Source organism: Xenopus tropicalis, chromosome 2, assembly GCF_000004195.4.
Source record: "Xenopus tropicalis strain Nigerian chromosome 2, UCB_Xtro_10.0, whole genome shotgun sequence".
NCBI classification, from domain to species: domain Eukaryota; kingdom Metazoa; phylum Chordata; class Amphibia; order Anura; family Pipidae; genus Xenopus; species Xenopus tropicalis.
Genome location: NC_030678.2, coordinates 160,609,021 through 160,629,896, shown reverse-complemented (window position 1 = coordinate 160,629,896; position 20,876 = coordinate 160,609,021). Strand labels below are relative to the sequence as shown.

At 39.9% G+C, this 20,876-nt stretch overlaps 1 protein-coding gene across 1 annotated transcript; it reads right to left on the bottom strand.

Moving 5' to 3' along the window:
• Window positions 1–1,805: 1,805 nt before the first annotated feature.
• Window positions 1,806–19,614, bottom strand: kbtbd3 (kelch repeat and BTB (POZ) domain containing 3). Its single transcript, XM_002934926.5, has 3 exons — window positions 19,388–19,614; window positions 11,549–11,779; window positions 1,806–3,896 (listed from the first exon to the last, which is right to left on the bottom strand). Exons 2-3 carry the CDS (start codon window positions 11,767–11,769, stop codon window positions 2,294–2,296), a joined length of 1,824 nt encoding a protein of 607 aa, XP_002934972.1. The 5' UTR covers window positions 11,770–11,779; window positions 19,388–19,614; the 3' UTR covers window positions 1,806–2,293.
• Window positions 19,615–20,876: the final 1,262 nt, after the last annotated feature.

The following is a 20,876-nucleotide window of genomic DNA, read 5'->3' as shown; positions in this document are numbered from 1 at the left end:
AGCAGAGGCAGAGAGTGTGACAAGTAGGCACCTCTATTAGGTCTACATAGTCAGAAAGAGATGTGTTCAGAAAGCAAAAGAGGTGGAGCTTCACACTAGACAAGGAAGTAAGTAAAAGAGCTGCTGTTCAGTTGCTTGTAATAGAAAAACTAAAACAATCTGCATGCAGGGAGAAAGGTATGTTATTTTGGGGGCAGTACAGAGTAATTTTAGGGGATTATAAAATAAAAGGCTTACTTACCCTTTAAAAAAAATAGATATTTCAGGTTTTGGAAAACATAAATCAAATATGGGAGTTTTTGTGCAAAAAACGTAAATCACAGAAAAAATGTTATTTGAATTTTAATAAATCAGCCACTTAGTGTACAGGTATAGGACCCGTTATCCAGAATGCTCGGGACCAAGGGTATTCCGGATAAGGGGTCTTTCCGTAATTTGGATCTCCATACCTTAAGTCTACTAAAAAATCAATAAAACATTAAATAAACCCAATAGGATTGTTTTGCCTCCAATAAGGATTAATTGTATCTTAGTTGGGATCAAGTACAGGTACTGTTTTATTATTACAGAGAAAAGGGAATCATTTAACCATTAAATAAACCCAATAGGGCTGTTCTGCCCCAATAAGGGGTAATTATATCTTAGTTGGGATCAAGTACAGGTACTGTTTTATTATTACAGAGAAAAGGGAATCATTTAACCATGAAATAAACCCAATAGGGCTGTTCTGCCCCAATAAGGGGTAATTATATCTTAGTTGGGATCAAGTACAGGTACTGTTTTATTATTACAGAGAAAAGGGAATCATTTAACCATGAAATAAACCCAATAGGGCTGTTCTGCCCCAATAAGGGGTAATTATATCTTAGTTGGGCTTAACTACAAGTTACTGTTTTATTACTACAGAGAAAAAGGAAATCAGTTTTAAAATTCTGAATTATTTGATTATAATGGAGTCTATGGGAGACAGGCTTTCCGTAATTCGGAGCTTTCTGGATAACGGGTTTCCGGATAAGGGATCCCATACCTGTATCTGCTTCATTGTGATGTCATTGTCATATGTGTAAACTGTTATGTCTCTTGTTTTTGTATCTACAGCATAATTTCACCATTACAGTTGTATGATGAAAATTGTTCCTTGTCAGTAACTCATTCTTCTCCTCTTATACTTTTTTAAAGAGGAAGTAAAACCTCCCCTCAAAATTAAGCTTTTTTATGCAATTCAACAAAAACCACCAATGAGAACAGAATTAAAAATATTTTTTTAAAAAACCACAAAAAAAATTCAATAACTGTCTTTGAAGGTTTTAAGCAACTTTATGTTATATTCCCAGTTTACTAAAACAGTTGAGATTTTCCACCTCATTGCAAATAAATGAAACAATGCCATTTTAATTTGTGTGCACCGTTATACTATCCCACTGTTTTCTTAAATATGCATTGCATGGCAATGTCTTGAAAATGAAATTCGCTAAAGGCACACAAAGTCTACAAAATCTTGGCCACTCAAAGGGTTAAAGGAGAAGGAAAGGTAAAAACTAAGTAAGCTTTATCAGAAAGATCTATGTAAATACAGCCATAGGCACTTACAGTAATGCTGCACAGAGCCCTTACTCAAAAGAAACACAGGATTTCTTGTCTCCTTTTTTGTAAACATGTTCTTATGGTATCTGATTCCCTCTCTCAGAAAAATCCTTCATCCCTGGGGCCAGAGTCTGCACAGTTCTCTCCTCTCTCCCCTCTCCTGCTCCCCCCTCCCATAAGAATTCATAAAACTCACTCCCTCCACCCTTAGGAATGTGTAATCTGAGCTATAATGGCTAGAGCTGCAGCAGGAAGCTATGAAGACCAAACTAAAATGGCAGCTGCAATCTTGAGCAAATAGAGAAAGCCTCTAGGGCTCTATACTCAGGTATGGTAATGCTTTCTGCAGAATAAATATAGTGTTCTAGGTGGCACTAATGTCAGTAAAATGCCTAAATGACTTTCCTTCTCCTTTAATGCACTCTCATTTTACATTTCTAGTTCTTAACACACAACATATATGTAACAGACATATTTGTACAGTGTAATATTCTCAATAATTTAGCGTGTCTTAGAACATATTATCTACTGGGTTTTCTATCTAACAAATAGAATGCAATTATTCTTGACTAATAACATGCATATTAACAAATTTATGTTTGTGTATAGTGCAAGTAGAACTAAAAAATGTTTTTCAGTATATAGTGTCATTTACAAAAACTGCCGCTGACATATAAGTTATTCTTTTTTTCATCCATAATAGATATGTTTACAAATGGCTTGTTCCCCAGGGATCCCTACACTTATTGAACTGAATGACTTCACAGTAAAATTCTGTTAAAGCCCGTGGCATTGGAGAGACTTCCTCCCACTCAGATCTGTTGCTATGGTAGACTTGCACCTCGTCTGTGATTTCATCGGGGGCATAATCACCTCCTAATATATAAATTTTATCCTCAATCCCAACAGCCCCTGCATTAAATCCAGCACATTCAAAAGATCCTTCTCCTTTCCAAACACAAGTTTCTGGACAAAAGCTGTATACTTTGTATGTTGAAAGATCACAGATGTATAATGTATTATTCACCGGTACGGCTTTGATTAATGTTGCATGAAAAAACTGCCCAAACTCTGCTACAAGCTCACACCATTGATTTGTCTCCGCATTATACTTAAAGAAACAATCAAGAGAAGGATTAAAAGCGTCGGTAATTTCTACTTCGGAACCCAGTACGTAGATGACATTTTTGCATGCACTTGCTTCGGGGTAGTATATTCCTCTTGGCAAGGGGCTTACCGATTTCCATTCTTTAGCAAGAGGATTATAGGACTCAACATCTAAAAGGCTTTTAATGTAATGTGCTCCTTTAGTCTTTCCGCCAATCACAAATAATTGGTTGAGGGCCATGACAGATGTATGCATTGTCCTCGGCTTCTTCATGGCTGGGACTAAAGAGGAATTATTGCTTGCTGGACAATAGCACCAAGTTTGGTCAGTAGCATCATGATATGGCTCAGCGATATGAAGTCTTACTCCTCTACAACAATGCCCTTTACACCCCCCAGTTATAAATATTTTTTCTCCATAACTTGATAGACTGGAGCCTGGTAGATCAGTAAGTTGTATGTGTGGAAGCTCCAACCATTTATCCGTTTTTAAGTTGTAGCAAAAAGTGCATTGTGTCCCCCCATCTTCCGCAGTTTTGTGCACAAAAATATACTTCTCAGTTGTGGAAAGACGGGCATCCGGAAATAATCCCCCAGCAGCTTCAACTCGTTTTATGGCAGAGTTAATAGTTGATAAGCAATCTGTGCTTTTTAATAGCTGGTCCTCTGAGATTAGAACATTTTGAAGTGTAGACTGGGACAACTGATGCAACCTTATTGTTCTTAACAGTCGGGGAAAAAATCTTTCCCTTTTATCCAAACTGTGTTTGGTCCAGGCAATAACAGCAACCAATGCGGATTCCTCTTCCGGGACATTCAGCAAGTCATCTTCAAGACATTTTTCAAGAACCCCAATATTCAGTTCCAAAAAATCTGTTGACTGTGTCAACAAGGAAAAATGCTGCAGAGAAAACTCTAAGGCATGATCGAAAAGCCGTGTTGACCCATAGCTCTCTGATATCGACAACAGTTGCAAACAGTTATTTGTATCAATGATCTTTATTAGAAAATCACTGCATGCTTTGGAAAGTAGTGGCACCTGAAGAAAGGATGACATCTGGAAGAGCATATCCACGTTCTCATCTGTGATCTCTGCTTTGCCTGTGTAGGCATAATCGAGAAAAGCAGCCACCGCATTTGATGATAGGTTGCTGATTGTCACACTGCCTCCATCTCGTTCTTTCATATTTACTTCAAACATAGCTCTGTAAACAAACACAAAATGAAGTTACTAAAATTACATACAGTAGTAGTCGATCCCATGATAGAAAAGAACTTTATCTGGGTTTGTATCAAAAGGATAGCAAAATCTGGAAAAATCAGAAATAGTGGCACTTGTGTGGATGCTCTCCAGCCTGGAACTTTCATTGTACAGTACGATGTTTTGTTAGCTACTGACAATTTAGTTGAGTTAAGCCTTTTATACAAGTACAGGATCCATTATACTGAAAGCTTGGGACCTGGGGTTTTCTGGATTTAGGTGGCCATACACCTTACAATTATGGTCGCAGGAAAGTTCGTTCCCACCCTCCACTGACGTTCAGGGCTGAACAATCGGAATTCAACCCCTATCTAATGATTCAGCCCTAAGCGCAGATTTTGCTTGGGTGCCTTCAATGGCACCCAATCAAAGCTCGTTTTGTATGATAATATTGGTGCGTGTATGGCCAGCTTAAGAGATCTTTCAGTAATCTGGATACTCCTACCTTAAATCTACCAAGAACTTTATATAAACCCAATTGGATTGTTTTGCCACCAAGATGGATACATGCAGCTCAGTTACTATCAAATACAAGGTTCTGTTTTATCATTATAGAGAAAAAATATATATTTTTAAATATTATTATGACAGTCAGTTATGTGAGTCATATAGCAATGGGTCCACAGAGGTGTATTTATCAGTGGGTGAAAGTTATAGTTCACCATTTGATAAATACACTTTAAATCCAGGTAGTTATTTTTGAATTCCTGACTTGGGGGCAAGTTTTGGTTGAATAAAAACAAGATGTACTGCCAAATAAAGCCCTTGTAAGCTGATAGGGTGCATAGAGGCCCCTAATAGCCAATCACAGCCCTTATTTGGCTCCTACATGAACTTTTATGGTGCTTGTGTTGCTCTCCAAGCCTTTTTATAATTGACTGTGGCTCACAAACAAAAAAGGTTGGGGATCCCTGATATAGATATATATTTTTTTCAATTCGAATTTCAATTTTTACAAGACTCAAATGTTTTCAATGTGTCCACAAAGTCTTAAAAAAAATCAAAAACCTCATATTGAAAAAATGGCTTAAATTTTGCCTGGGATAAATCCCATTGACTTCTACATGAACTCCCAAGCTTTTAGATGCCAATGTTTTTGAATCTGAATTCATATATAGCGAACTGCATCTTTATATCATTTGGAAAGGGAGACATTCTAGAAAAATTAAATCACTTTATTATACAGAATATTGTCAAGGTAATAATCTTCATAAACAAAAGACAAGTTGAAGATATTTTTTTCATTCATTCACTGCAGATAATTAACCTGTTTTAAACAAATAAATCAATCAAATTACAGGCATAATACTCTATATACCCCGGGATAATAAAAATAGCTTGTATATAGCCGGCACTGTGCAAGCTCATAAAGACGTGACATGAAGTGAAAGCTTGCTGTATAATATTTTACAAGACTTGAGAGAGACAGAGGGGCTACAGAAGCCCATATAAATAGCACATTGCTTTAGCCACCTATAATTTAGAAGATTCAGACATGTTTTCCATAAAGGAGAACTAAAACTTAACAAAGAAGAAGGGCAGAAATGTTGTACATTATGTTTTGGGCTTCTGTACCAGCCCAAGGCACCCACAGCCCTTTAGCAGGGAAGATCTGTGCCCCCAAAGATTCCCCAGTAGCCCCCCATCTTCTTTTCTGCTGATTCCCTGCCCATACTCTGTGCTGCTGTCACTTACCTGAGCTTAGGGACCCACTCACACTATACTGTATATATAGAATATAAATGTCACACTATACTGTATATATAGAGTATAAATGTCACACTATACTGTATATATAGAATATAAATGTGACACTATACTGTATATAGAGTATAAATGTGACACTATACTGTATATATAGAATATAAATGTCACACTATACTGTATATATAGAATATAAATGGCACACTATACTGTATATATAGAATATAAATGTGACACTATACTGTATATATAGAATATAAATGTCACAATATACTGTATATATAGAATATAAATGTGACACTATACTGTATATAGAGTATAAATGTGACACTATACTGTATATATAGAATATAAATGTCACACTATACTGTATATATAGAATATAAATGGCACACTATACTGTATATATAGAATATAAATGTGACACTATACTGTGTATATAGAGTATAAATGTGACACTATACTGTATATATAGAATATAAATGTCCCACTATACTGTATATATAGAATATAAATGTCACACTATACTATATATATAGAATATAAATGTCACACTATACTGTATATATAGAATATAAATGTCACACTATACTGTATATATAGAATATAAATGTCACACTATACTATATATATAGAATATAAATGTCACACTATACTGTATATATAGAATATAAATGGCACACTATACTGTATATATAGAATATAAATGTCACACTATACTGTATATATAGAGTATAAATGTTACACTATACTGTATATATAGAGTATAAATGTCACACTATACTGTATATATAGAGTATAAATGGCACACTATACTGTATATATAGAATATAAATGTCACAATATACTGTATATATAGAATATAAATGTCACACTATACTGTATATATAGAATATAAATGGCACACTATACTGTATATATAGAATATAAATGTCACAATATACTGTATGTATAGAATATTAATGGCACAATATAAGGCTGATTAGTAATTAATTCAGACTCTCATTACATGGCAGCTCGGAAACCAGTGCAACTTGCATCAGAATTTAATGATCAGCCCTATAACTGCAGTAGGGTTGCCACCTGTCTAGTTTTGAGCCGGACAGCCCACTTTTCAGAAGGGCTGCCTGGGTCAAAACTACCTTGGTCAGTCATCAATCGCCATGTCATAGCCCTGCCCTGTAATATTAGGTCCCCGCCCCTGTGACATCACGTTTCCACCCGGAATTACAGCAAATGAAATGTGGCAACCATAAGCTGCAGTCTTCTCAACAGTAGCCCAGACCACCCTGAGCATGTGCAGTGTCACTTTTTGTTTGCTTAAAGGAAAACTATACCCACCAAAATAACTACTTAACCAACAGATAGTTTATGTAATGTGTAAAGTGACCTTATTAAAGAATCTTACCAAACTGGAATATATATATCAGTAAATATTGCCCTTTTACATCCTGTCCCTTGAGCCGCCATTTAGTGATGGGCTGTGTGCTCCCTCAGAGATCAGCTGACAGGAAGTAATGCAGCTCTGACTGTAACAGGAAGTAGTATGGAAGCAAAAGACAGAACTCTGTCCATTCATTGGCTGATGTGCTCTAACATGTATGTGTGCCTTGGTTTGTTTGTGTGCGCCGTGAATCCTATGATCCCAGGGGGCGGCCCTTAGTACTTAAAATGGCAGTTTTCTATTTAGGATTACCCAATAGCACATACTACTAACCAAAGTATATCTTTTTTAATTTATTTAGATGAAGCAGGGTTTTACATATGAGCTGTTAGCATCCTATAAAAGGAATCTATGTAATTATACCTTGTTTTCAAGCAGATCTTTTTTAGTTTTTTTACCCAACGCTGTGGTAAAAATTTGACAGTGATATTGAGATTGTAGCTGTAATATCGCTTAAAAAGTAAAATTCCAGGATTAACTTAAAATCAAGTCAGGGGAGAATCCGGAGTACAGAGAGCGACTGTGTGGAGTCAGTTTCTATACATTTGAAATGCTCGTTTTTCTCGTCGCCATAGACTGGTGCAATATGGAGCCGTGCCAATGAATGTAAAATGGTATCATTGTGTAATATAGAAGTTAGCGTTACTCTTGCCTTGCTTGTTAATGCTTAGCATATTTTAAAAGGCTACATTGGGAATAATTTGCTCTTTTACCTCTTGACTGTATAACCTCAGTTTCACTAAGCGGTTAGTAAAATTCTTTTTATATCCAGTATGCAGTAAAAATAAATCATACTCTGTTACTGTGCAGCCCTGGATGTACACAAAAAGCCTCTTTGTAGAATGGAAAATGCTTCTTTGCAGCTGCCATGGTTGGGATATAGCTGATTTAGTGTCAGACAGAGACTTGCAGTCTTGGTCATCACAGAGGGATTTTGCATCATAGAACATTCCATTAGAGTCCATTCAACTTTGTTGGCACCCACTACACTGAATTAAGTTGAGCCTATCTCCCAGTATGTTCCAGATGTCACGGGGTTCATATATTACTACTGTACACTTGAAGGGCACAGTAACTTACACCAGTGGGTGTTAGAGCGTATTAGCAGCACTGAACTTAAACACCTTTCTAATTTTGAACAATTTAATTTTAATGCAGTTATCTTCTATCAGCAGTTTGAGAAGCAGTACAAATAATTTCCCATGATATTAGAAATTGGCAGTAACAAGTACCACACCACTTAATCACCCAATCACCTTAAAGGAGAAAGAAAGGTAAAAACTAAGTAAGCTTTATCAGAAAGGTCTATGTCAGGGGTGGGCAAACTACAGCCCGTTTACCTTTTTAATCCGGCCCACCGACTCCTGATTGGTTGCGCCCCGTGCGTGCGCGTGCGCTCCCACTGCAACTTCAGATGCAATGGGAGCCGGGGGACTGACACAGCCGGAGGAGGCAGGAGGTCGCTGGAGGATGGAGCATGGAGCCAAAGGAAGCTGTAGGTCGCTGGGGTGGGGGTGGAGCTGGTGGGAGGATGTTGAGGAGGATGATGGGAAGAACGCTGGGGGGAGCTGCAGGATGCTGAGTAGGATGCTGGGCGGAGCTGAAGGATGCTGGGGGGAACTGCAGGATGCTGGGGAGTGGAGCTGGAGGATGCTGGATGGGATGCTGAGGGGGGAGCTGGGGGTGAGCTGAAGGATGCTGGGGTGGGGAGCTGCAGGATGCTGGGTGGGAGCTGAGAGGCCCGTGATTTCTAATGGCGGCCCTGGGCATAACGTGGGTCCGGCCCGGGCCGTCTGTAAGTCAATGTGGCCCCTGAGCCAAAAAGTTTGCCCACCCCTGGTCTATGTAAATATAGCCATAAGCACTCACAGAAACACTGCACTGACGTCCCTGTCAAAAGATTTGTTGTGTCATTCATGTGCCAGAGACACACAGCTCCCTGCTCTCACCCCTCAAGAATGCTAAGAACTCACTCCCCCCCCCAAGGAATGCAGGTCTGAGCCAATCAGCAGGAAGCTGACTCATAGGGGGAGATTTATTAAGACACGTTCATTCGAACCCTGCGAGCGTATTTTCGCTGATTTTTTCGTGATTGCGTGACTATTCCGAACGCCTGCACGTCTTTTGCATACGCTTGCGTGAAAAATTCGGAAAGTTTCTGCCGCTGTTTACAATCATTTGGTACGAAAATTTCGCGACTTTTGGATCGCCAATATTATTGTGACTAATACGATTTTTTCATAAGCATTTTCGTGATATTTGCGATCTTCAGAAATTATTGTATCCAATCCGAATTTTTCCCATTCGGGATTCGAATTTGTGTTTTAATGAATGTGCCCCATAGTCTTACAAACTGAGCATGTACACTTGGTCTCGGTCTTGGTGCAGGAGTGAGGCATTATGGGAGCGTTGTTTCTTCCTGTTTGGCTTCTGATTATCTGAACAGGTGAAATATGGGGAGACTTAAGGGCACTATTGAGAGAACTGAAGGTATGCCTGCAGCTTGAGATTAACTCTTTATTAGCCTTTCCTTCTCCTTTAAAGTAACATCAGATTACTCAGCAGTATTTTGCTGCTGAGTAATTTCTCTCTTGACGGCAGGCAGCAAAAAGCTAAAAAATTTCCCTGTATAGACTAATGCTGGCCATGCTATGATAGGAGCTGATGCAGCAAGAAACCAGAGAAAAGTTGCAGAGACAATTTCTGGATCTATTTGGATAAATGTAGCATGTTGGGAACCTCAGGGAGGCCTACTTGCACTCTCCGATTCTCATTGCTTTCAAATCTCCATCCTTAACTTGATGATGCTGACCTCCCTAGCTTCCTGAACAAATGTAATTCTTTAAGTCCTGACAACACCCTAGTACCAATCCACGTATCCCAAAAAAAGAAGGATGGCTGTTGGTGGAAAAACATGCAAACAAGTGAAGTGTGGACCACTTTTACCTCTACTCCTACCACTGTCCCTCAGTGGGAATCCAAAGCTGTACTCCTTTTTGGTGTTGGGGCTAAGGTGGCACAAAGGGTTCTACCCCAATCCCTTACATGCTTGTCCTGCAAGTTACGGAGTGGCAGAAGGCGCAGGCCAGAATGGGGTCCACATACTAGGCGGTAAGGACGGGGCTCATATGAACCTAATGACGTTGTGTTCTGATACTCCAAATAGATTTCAGGTGCTTCTAAGATGAGCACTACGTGGTCTGTTCTTGCACCCCTTAGTGCAGTATCAGCACCCCTGAAAAACGCTAATGAACCCTAGTATTTCATAATGGTAAATCTAAAGCACCTGGACTTTAAATAAACTTGAAAATGCTTCACAACTTATCTGAGTGGCTTCACAGCTCAAATGAGTACTGGATGAAAGACTTTTTCAAGATTACTCAGAAAGTCCAGTTGCTTTGGATTTATCATTACTAGATATGTAATGATACCCTTTACTGGTACACACTGCTTCAAAGGCTTGGATATAGTTTATATAAAATAGTTGCTATGTAGCAATGAGGGCAGCCATTAAAGCTTAATAGGGCTATAGGGCACACATTAACAGCAAATAATAGGTTGAGTAGAATACATTGGCATTTTACAAGGGCGTAAAAACAAGACTCAAATGTATTTTCATGGAACTGTAGAAACATTTTTCTGTAACAGGTCCTGTGACCTTTAATATATAAATGTCTAATCTTAAATCACTCCTTAAAGGGGAACTATAGCCACCCAAGTAAAATTGTTTAGGAGTTAATTTTTGCTTACACCATGAATTTGTAATAGTGGCACCCCTTCCCGTTCTGTCCAGCTAGTCTGACAGAACGGTAGAAAATAAAGGAGCAGATTTGTCATAATGTGAGATAAAGCTCGCCACAACAATTCACCAACATTTTAGTCATTCCTATAGCATTTTTAGGAGTCATCTTATCAACTGGGTAAAGTTAGTTCACCAATTAATAAACAGGCTTCTAATAATCCCATAGGGATGAATAGAATAGGTGAATTTTTCTGTGGCGAGCTCTAATCTCACATCTAAAGGAGCCCTAATCCTGCTATGGCCCTAAGTAACTGATGCTCAAGAGGCATCTCCTGACACTTCTCTGTTCTGGTTTAAAAATGAAAAAAAGATGAATGGAAATTGCAAAAATGCTCAGGAGAGCAATTTTACATTAGTTGTTTGGGTGAATATATTTGGCCTTCTTCAAGCCTTTTTTTTTTATACATGCACAAACGCATTTCATGTCGTGTTCTCATACATGCAGCAACCACTACGGGCATATAGGCACTCAAGGATCTCCACAGGGGTTTAAAGTAATAAAATACTCAAAGTTACATTTAAACATGAAGCATCTCTATAAACCCTATGCATTTCATGCCTTAAGGGCACACGTACATGCTCATACATGCACCCAAGCTTACACACATCATTCAGTGAATGATGAAGAGCACAGATGCAGACATACCTGAAGAAGTCGCTGCTCGCTGCCAGCACACACCGATGGCAAGGCATAAGCTGGTCCTTCACTATTATATTAAAATCAAAGAATGCCTTCTGGTCTCTGAAGTTCTGTAGAATACTTAAAATCTGCTGTCCGTGACATTCTGACACAATAGAAATTTTCTTTTGAACATAAGGAAATCCGTTGCACACTCCCCTACCAAATGAATCTCGTGGGAAATCCATAGTGTTTTACCTATAAACAGGAGAGAAAACAAAAAACAAAGTGTTTTTGATTTTCATTTACAATTTCCTGTTGAAAAAATTATTTTTTGAGATGATTACTTAAAGAGCAACGTTGACTAATCTCTTTCATAGTAGGAATATACTACAAAATCTGCATCACCAAGCAAGCAGAAAGCAGATTTGGCCAGAAACATGCTAAACCCAGCCAAACAATCACTCAGTGGGATCTTCTAACCCTGCTCAATGGTTCTCTGCCAGGTAACGGAAAACCCCATACACAAACCAATAAGATGCCAACTCTGGAATTGCTGAGTCTTTAGCTTTTATTGGATCCAACTTTAAACAATGTTTCTTTACATAACCTAACACAAAAGGGGTTAATTGAAAACAAGTGAGTGTAATACAGGAGTGGCATCTAACCTACAGCTTAGGGGGGCATTTCCTAACATTTGTATTTATTATTTTTTGTCACAATTCATGTTTTTTTGCTCTAAAACTCACATTTTTTTATGAATAAAAAAGTGTAGCTTTTCCAAGATTTATTATGCGACAAAACTGCAACAATTCTGAATCTGAAAATACTCCATCTAAAATCTGAGATCATGTAGGAGATGTTCTTTTTACAACTGGAAGAATTTCCCTTGCTTTGTGGTTTTAGAGGTTTTTGGGTTTTTCTGTGGCAGAAGTTGAAAAAAGTTGTGGTTATCATGTGACAAGTTGAAAAAGTCACAATTTTCTTATCTTTAGATAAATGACTGCCATTCATGTAGAAGAGTTTAGTTGTGGTTTCGAAGAAATTTAAATAAAAAATAAACCCAAGTTTTAGTGAATCTGCCCCTAAATGTGCAAACTTAAAAATACACAGCTCAGGGAACTAATTCATATAATTAATATATTAAAAATAAATATAGATTAAACATGACAACATGCTGTCAAATGTATGTATATGTTTGTATATCTTTATTTATAAAGCGCTACTTATGTACGCAGCGCTGTACAGTATAATACATTAATACAAACAGGGGGTTATTAAAAAAATAATAGATAAATACAAAGTATAACAATAAATACAAATAGATACAAGGTACAGTTGCAATAAGTTAAGAATCAAAGAGACAAGAGGATAGAGGTCCCTGCCCCATAGAGTTTATGATCTAAATGGGAGGGTAACTTACAGACACAAGTCTAAAAAATAATTAAAAGGCACACAGAAATAGGAGGAAGAACTAGGCATTCAGGTTGATGAAGGACATTGGAGAGCGACATGTCTACAGACCTAGAGGTTCTCTAGATATAGTGACATGTCAACTTACTGTATGTTGGTATCTTACCACTTATGGATAGAAAGAGCCAAACTTGGGCGGAGGGGTAATACCCCCAAATGTAATTAGATTTGGAGTCAGAATTTACAATACAATCCACTTTATTATATAGATGCTGCTGAGACACCCCCAAAGAGGCTTGATTCTTAATACTTGCAAGACTGCTAGCATAGCAGCCATTCACTGATAATTAACTATCCTGTGACTACTTTAACTGTAATACATGACCTAAACAATTAAAAGAGAGCTTGGAAGAGCATCCATTGGGTTAAGAATGGGTTCTTGTTTGACTCATTGAAAGGATAAATTCTTAAGGGCCATGACAGACGGGGAGATTAGTTGCCCCCGAAATGCCATCCCACTGGCTAGAATGTAAATCGCATTCTAGCAATTCTAGCCAGTGGGATGGCATTTCGGGGAGATAAGTCGCCCGCAACAAGGGAGATTTGTCACAGGCGACTAATCTCCCTGTGTGCTACAGCCCTAAAAGCTAAGAAAGTGCTATGTTCACTGTGTCTACATCAGACTACCTGTAAAGGTTTTCTCTCATGCCTAAAAGTTGACTTTTTCTAGATAATGAGATAATAGAGATATTAAAGTGAACAGAAATTGATCAGAAATCAGTTATAAGAATATTGTCGAGGTTGGGAAGTTACCTTATATGTCTTCTGTGTCTCCAGAAAATGTTTATTCTAATTCCCAGCCGTTAATTATGTAATGTCTATTAGCCAACACCCACTTGTTTCTTATTATTCTTTCCACTCTCTCTCTCACAGAAAGGTGCCAGCTGTTGGCATGGGAATAAGGATGAGTGGGCAAGAGTTGAAAAAATGTCTTTTTATCTAAGGAACAGTGTGCAAAATGCAATACTGAAATCCAAATTCAGCTGTGCGGTGAGATATTGATATACTGAAACCCATCAACTCTTCTCCTTTTACATAGATACATAGTTAAGTTGGGCATTCCCCAACCTCACTGCCCTCACTCTGAAGAACCCCCTACGCTGCTTCAAATTAAAGTTCTGTTCCTCTAATCTAAAGGGGGGGCCTCTGGTGCGCTGATCATTTTTATGGGAAAAAAGAACTTCACCTAACTGCCTATAATCCCCTCTAATGTTCTTGTTACAGAGTTATCATGTCCCTTCGCAAGCGCCTTTTTCCAGAGAAACCTTGACAGTCTAACCTCATAGTTTAAATCTTCCTTCCCAAGTTTAGATGCAGTCTCTGCACTCTCTCCAGCTCATTAATATCCTTAAGGACTGGAGCCCAAAACTGCCCCCCATACAAGACAGCACTTTATTTGCTTTAGTAGCCACAGAATGACACTGCCTGGAATTAGACAACTTATTATGTACAAAAAAAAACAGATCCTTCTCACATTTATATTATTTCTACCAAAATGCATAACTTTGTACTTGTCAACATTGAACCTCATTTTCCAGTTTGCTGCCCAGTTTTCCAATATTGTCAAATTGCTCTGCAGAGTGGCAGCATCCTGCATGGAACTTATAGTTTTGCACAATTCAGTATAATCAACAAAAATAGAAACAGTAAGTTGTACGCCCACCTCCTGTAGTACTCCACTAACAACACTGGCCCAATTATAAAATGTTCCATTTACCACCACTCTTTCTAATCTATCCTTCAGCCAGTTCTCTATCCAATTACAAATAGTATGTTCTAGACTAATATTTTTCAATTAATGAACTTTGTGTGTGGTACTGTATCAAATGCTTTAGCAAAGTCCTAGTAGATGACATCCACTGCCATTCCAATGTCGAGGTTCCTGCTCACCTCCTCATAAAAGGCAATTAAATTAGTCTGGCAAGATCTGTTAAGCATAAAACCATGCTGGCACAAACTTATAGTATTGTGATTTGCAATGTATTCAAGTACCCTATCCCTTATTACCCCTTCCAAAAGCTTTCCTACCACTGATGTCAGACTAACAGGCCTATAGTTGAATGAATACCATCCGGTCCTGTTTATCTTTAAATATACAAGTCTCTCTTGAATTTCCTCCTGAGTGACCCATGCATCGGGTCTTTCTTATAATGTATCCCTTTCTCTTCATTCATTGTGCCTCCAATATTTTTCCTCAATATTTTTCCTTTTCTTGCTCTATTCCTTCTGTTTCCTCTTCCCACTTTGAATCCTATCATATTCATTATGTCCACACATTTTTGATGTACAACATCTGTGTATGTTTGGCTGTTACCTAAACATTTTTAATACCCATTAGAATTATTAGGGGGAAATCATCAGGGGGAAATATACCCTTTTTGAGCTCATTCAGTTGGGCTTATGTAGAAAAGATGCATGAACACTATCTGATCGTCCAGTAATAACAATAAATAAATCATTCCCCAACCCCCCTTAAGGTGGCCATACACGCACCGATATTATCGTACGAAACCTCGTTTCGTACGATAATCGGTGCGTGTATGGCATGTCAGCGAGCCGACCGATATCGCAGGAAGCTGCTGAAATCGGTCGGCTCGCCGATCGGCCAAGTTAGAAAATTTTGATCGGGCGCCATAGAAGGCGCCTGACCAAAATTCTCCCTTCAGAGCTGAATCGGCAGAAGGAGGTAGAAATCCTATTGTTTCTACCTCCTTACCTGCCGATTCAGCCCTGAATGGTGTGTGGCGGATCTGACGATGTTTCGTGCGACCGATGGTCGTACAAAACATCGTCGGATCGCCACGTGTATGGCCAGCTTTAGGCTCCCTGTGTCATTCAACCTCTTTCTTACCTTGTTCTATTGTGAAGTGATTCTCAGACTTGAAGTCCTTCTGCTTTCCATATTCGTTGGCGCATAGATTCTTTGGAAAGCAGAGGGTCTACAAATGAGAGAGAGATTGTAATACACTGTGAGCCTAATGGAGCAGAGACTGGTCCCAAAAAGCACACAGGCAGACTATCATTGTTTCCTTTCTGTGCAAGCATGTAAAAACAAAATGCGTTTATATTTATTTCTGGAAGTTCAAACAGTGTTGATACACTTTTTTGAAATAAGCTGAACTAAATGAACTCATGTGAAACACAAGGGCTTTATTGTATAACATACTCCTGTAGCAATGTGTCTGACAAGCCTTATGGTTATTTTAAATGAGAAAGGGATTGTACAACACAAGCTGTTTTGAGAAGAGAGTCCATTTTCCTGAAATAGAACACATTAAGTTACTGTGACTGCTTTTTCTAACAGCACTTGGCACTGCAGGAGCAGGAGGCACGGTTAAGTGAATCTTACTGTTCCATTTTATCTGTGTTTGGCTGAAGTTGTGGTTTCCGGAGCAATAATCTGCCCAGTATATAAATAACAGACGGATAAATCATTCTGGATCTTTACGGGGCAATACTTTGCCAAGAGCCCCACTCTGAGGCCTTCATGACAGGCCACAGCTTCAGGTGTTTCACTTTATGACTCTTTTGGCTTTTTCCTTAAAGGAGAAGGAAAGGTGAAATCACTATCACTGGGGTGTGCCTAACTTTTGACACCCCCCCATGCCAAACATTAGGCACACCCCAGTGATAGTATTTACTTACCTAATACCCTAGGCCTGAGCTTCTGTTAGCAAAAAACTACACCGGCCCAGGGTTCTTCTCAAGGAGCAACACAGAGCAATCCTCTTCTTCCATCTTTCTTTGCTACCCTGGGGCTGACAAATACTCAGTAAAGTGAAAAAGATGGCTTTTTTTTCAAGTTTGGCTTTTCACTTTACTGCGCAAGTGCACCCACACGAAGAAAGATAAAAAACCGGAAGCAGATCACTCAGTGGTGCTTACCCCTGTCAGGGAAGTTTTTTTTTAACAGGGGCATTGGCCTGGGGTATCAGGTAAGTAAATACAATCACTGGGGGGGGGGGGGGGGTGCCTAGCTTTTGGGACCCCCAGTAATTTCAACCTTTCCTTCTCATTTTCTAATAAATATTTCCTATGATCTCTTAAGGGTCTCCTGAACAGATACTTGCAAAAAGCTTCATTATTGGTGCCCAAAAGATAAATCATGTAGGTAGATGATTATCAACTAGTTCATCTTGAGTTGGTAACCAGTAGATCACAGCAGCCCAGCATTGTCCACAATAGGGTGCCACCTGTCCAGTTTTGACCCACCCAGACAGCTCAGTTTTCAGAAGGGCTGTCCTGGTCAAAACTGCCTGCCTGGTTTTCCAAACTTGGAAAACCAGGAAGGACTTTCTGAGTTTGATGTGGCGATTGGCCAATCGGCGCTCGCCACGACATAACCCAGCCCCATGATTTCACCAACCCGCCACTCCCCTATGATGTCACTGCCTACCCCCTCCCCGGCCCCTGTGACATCACCACCCGCCCCCTGCCCGGAGTAAGGAGGCAGGAAAGGTGGCAGGTGGACAGGTGGCAACCTCAGTTCACAAAGAGTTCCATTAGATCACCCTGGTAATTTTCAAGTGGATTTCAAAACGGGTGGTGGTACAACAATACAAGACTCATTTACAAAATTGTAGCAAGATGCTAAGTACCAAAAAGAGCACATAGCAATCTGCATCTTGTCCCACATGGTGGAGAGCAAAGAGTTGGGTCTTACTTTGCATGCAGTGCTATCAGATGTGTACAGAAGCATACAGAAGGGTGGGAGATATGCAGCACATAGGCATCTTCTAAAACAGTGCTGTCCAACTTCTGTGGTACCGAGGGCCGGAATTTTTCCGGCCTCTGTGGTGGAGGGCCGATAATGGAAGCTAGTTTTGACCACTCCCCTTTTTAAAACCACACCCACTTGAAACCACACCCATGTTTTCGCATGACCATAGCCATATTAATGGTGGTAGTACAGCAAAAACCTGCCATACTCTGCCTTCCCTACCCTGCCTGTGTGTGCCATACTCTGCCTTCCATACCCTGCCTGTGTATGCCATACTCTGCCTTCCCTACCCTGCCTGTGTGTGTCATACTCCCACAGTCTGCACAATAACTATATATTAAAAAATGTTTTAATTGCAGTACCACCTCAGTATATGTTCTTTTTATAGTGTGCAGGGTTTATTTTTGGGTCTCTCCTACAGTCTGTCTGAGGTGTGAACAGGTGAACAATGGGAGTGATTACAGCCTGAGCCTGAGGTGTGAACACTGCAGGGGTAGAACAATGCAGAGATTAAAAGGTGTGAACAACACAGGGGATTACATTTTTAAACAATACAGCCTGATTACAGCCTGAATCTGAGGTGTTAACCATGCAGAGGGCCAGTACTGATACCATTTAAAGCTTACACAAAGGTAAGTCATCAAAGCAGCCAGACAGGTGGGGGGCCACACAGAGGGGGGTCGCGGGCCGCATGCGGCCCGCAGGCCGCCAGTTGGACAGCACTGCTCTAAAACACCCCTGAGTTGCTCAGCATTCTAAATGTACAAGCTGGGGTGCTCTGGGGGATGCAAGGCACTGGGGAGCCCTGTACTGATACCCTGCCTATGGCAAGTGCTCTCTTGTCACAGGGAGAAAAGCTCCGATACAGTATCAGAAAGGCTAGGCATGATTTTGCATCACTTAGCAGCCCTACACTTGCTCCTAGCCTTTGGGTTTATTTTTGGTTTGGTGCAAAGAGGTTTTACATAAAGCAGCCTATTTACTAACATTAAGTAAAACAACAGGATAGTGCATGCAGTAAGGCAAGATTGCAAAGGAAATATAATTGTAGGTTAGTGTGTATAGTAAGGGGCTGTAGGTGTGGGACATTGTGTGTAGTAACACATTAGGGGAAAAGTCTGTGGGATTCTGTGTAGAAGGAAGGGGCTATAACTGTGGAATAGTGTGTATAATAAGACAAGACTGTGTCAGGTTGATGAAACTTTGTGTGTCAATAGCAAGGAAAGGTAGTGGCAGGAAGACTTTACAACATTGCTGACCAACCACAGCCTGCAGGTATTCTCCTAGCATCCCAATAATAGCCAAAGGCTGCTAGGGTATGCTGGGAGTTGTAGTACAACAACACACTGGGAATGTAGTACTGCAACTCCTAGTCTAATAAACACCCTCTGGGGTTGCTGGTACTTGAATCTCTGCAACATCTAAGGGGGAGCTGCATATTATATTTTAAATAGTGGGTTCCACACTGGGTGTTTTAACCACATATTTATAATCCACATATTTATAAATCCTGTCCCACCAGCTGCATATTCACTGCTGTCAGCCCTTCCCCAGATCACATGCATAATCCTAAAAGCAGTTAAGTACCCAAGATCTAACCCATCTGGTCTCTCTGCCCGGCACAACAACATGATAAAAGCCTGGCTCATTACACACATCTCTGTACGTGTTACCTGCAATGATCTTCTGCAGATAAAATGTTCTCTGCTCACACTACTCCCAGCAGGCAGCCCGCACTTCCCCCTCGGCAGATGCAGGGATAAGGATGGCTTGGCTGAACACTGCTACACCTGGAAAATTTTACCAGGGAAAAGCAAATAGCTGACATTGTAACAGAGAGAGCATCCATTCAGGAGCCAATGGGAACATGCAGTTCAGCAGCTGCTGAAGCCTTGAGCTATTGTATCAGTATCCCTATTGGTGTTCGGCTTCCTCTCGGCTGTGCTAGCAATAAGCAGGCAGAATTAGAGAGCAGAGCAGGAAATCATATGCGCTCCTTGGATGACTTGGGATAAAGTCCTGTGTCGGGATTGGCTGTGTATTTAGTTACTATGGTAGTGCTTTATAATTTAATAAGGATGAATAATGTATGGAGGAATTGTTAACTGGCCCAGGGTTGTTGTGAGCGTGGCTTGTGTCAGCAGGGAAGGTGGGTGTATTATGTGTATAATAAATGTTATTTTCAGATAAGAATAGTGCTGGGACAGTTTAACAATGTACAGAGAAATGTTCCAAAATTAACTGATAGATTTTCAATCATAACAAACAAAAAAGACTAATTACTATGGAACATTTTTACCCTTAAAGACATGAACCATTGAAAATTGCACACCATTCATCAGCTGCACCTGTGAAAGAACAACAACAAACATTTGTAAAGCGCTTTTCTCCCGTGGGACCCAAAGCGCATAAGAAGCCCTGTACTTACTGCTTATCAAAAGCCGGTGGTAAGTACAGGTACCAGTGCTATAGGGATTGTTTATTAATGCTGGGTACAAGCACTATGAGCACTATAGTGAGGCAAGGGTCAGCAAATAGTGCCTAGTAGACCCTAACCCAAACAGGATCTAATTGGTCTGTCATACCGTCATCACTAATATACCAGTGCCCATTGCTGATATTACCAGAAAGGGTGGAGCTGTCACTTACAAGTATATAATAGCAAGAGATTACCATGCCTGGGGGAGGAATGCCCAAAGGTTGCTGATGTCACGGACATGGAGCACCTTGGGTTTTGGCCAGCTTGTGCAACACTGGAACAGTAATTAGTGCAAAATTAGCTGCTAGTAAATGCACCTATGTGCAACCCCTTATATAGGAGATACCAATCTTTGTACCTCTTGAATGGGGGGCAAAGCTTTACATCTGACAATGGCAGCCCAAATACAGGGGACAATGTAGAAAGGATCCCCAGCAGATCCAAGATTTGCCAGTATAAGTCCATTGCTCAGTATGGGGGGGGGGTCAAAATCCTCCCAATGAATACAGGATACACAATACTGTAACAACATAGAATATGCAAGCGGAGTAAAATCATGTATATACTGAGCCAAAATACAGGAGAGCAAGGTGCACTGTGGGTGAAAGACAACACACTTTGCACCTTGTGCCCCTTTAGCAAATTAGCCATAATATAAATGGTCCCCATTAAGAGTGCATAGT

Bases quoted from the DNA above. Each gene is read 5' to 3' on its own strand.
- kbtbd3 (XM_002934926.5), bottom strand. From the start codon at position 11,769: ATGGATTTCCCACGAGATTCATTTGGTAGGGGAGTGTGCAACGGATTT. The intron at 3,897-11,548 runs GTATGTCTGCAT...GTTTGTTTACAG, and splicing joins GCGAGCAGCGACTTCTTCAG to AGCTATGTTTGAAGTAAATA.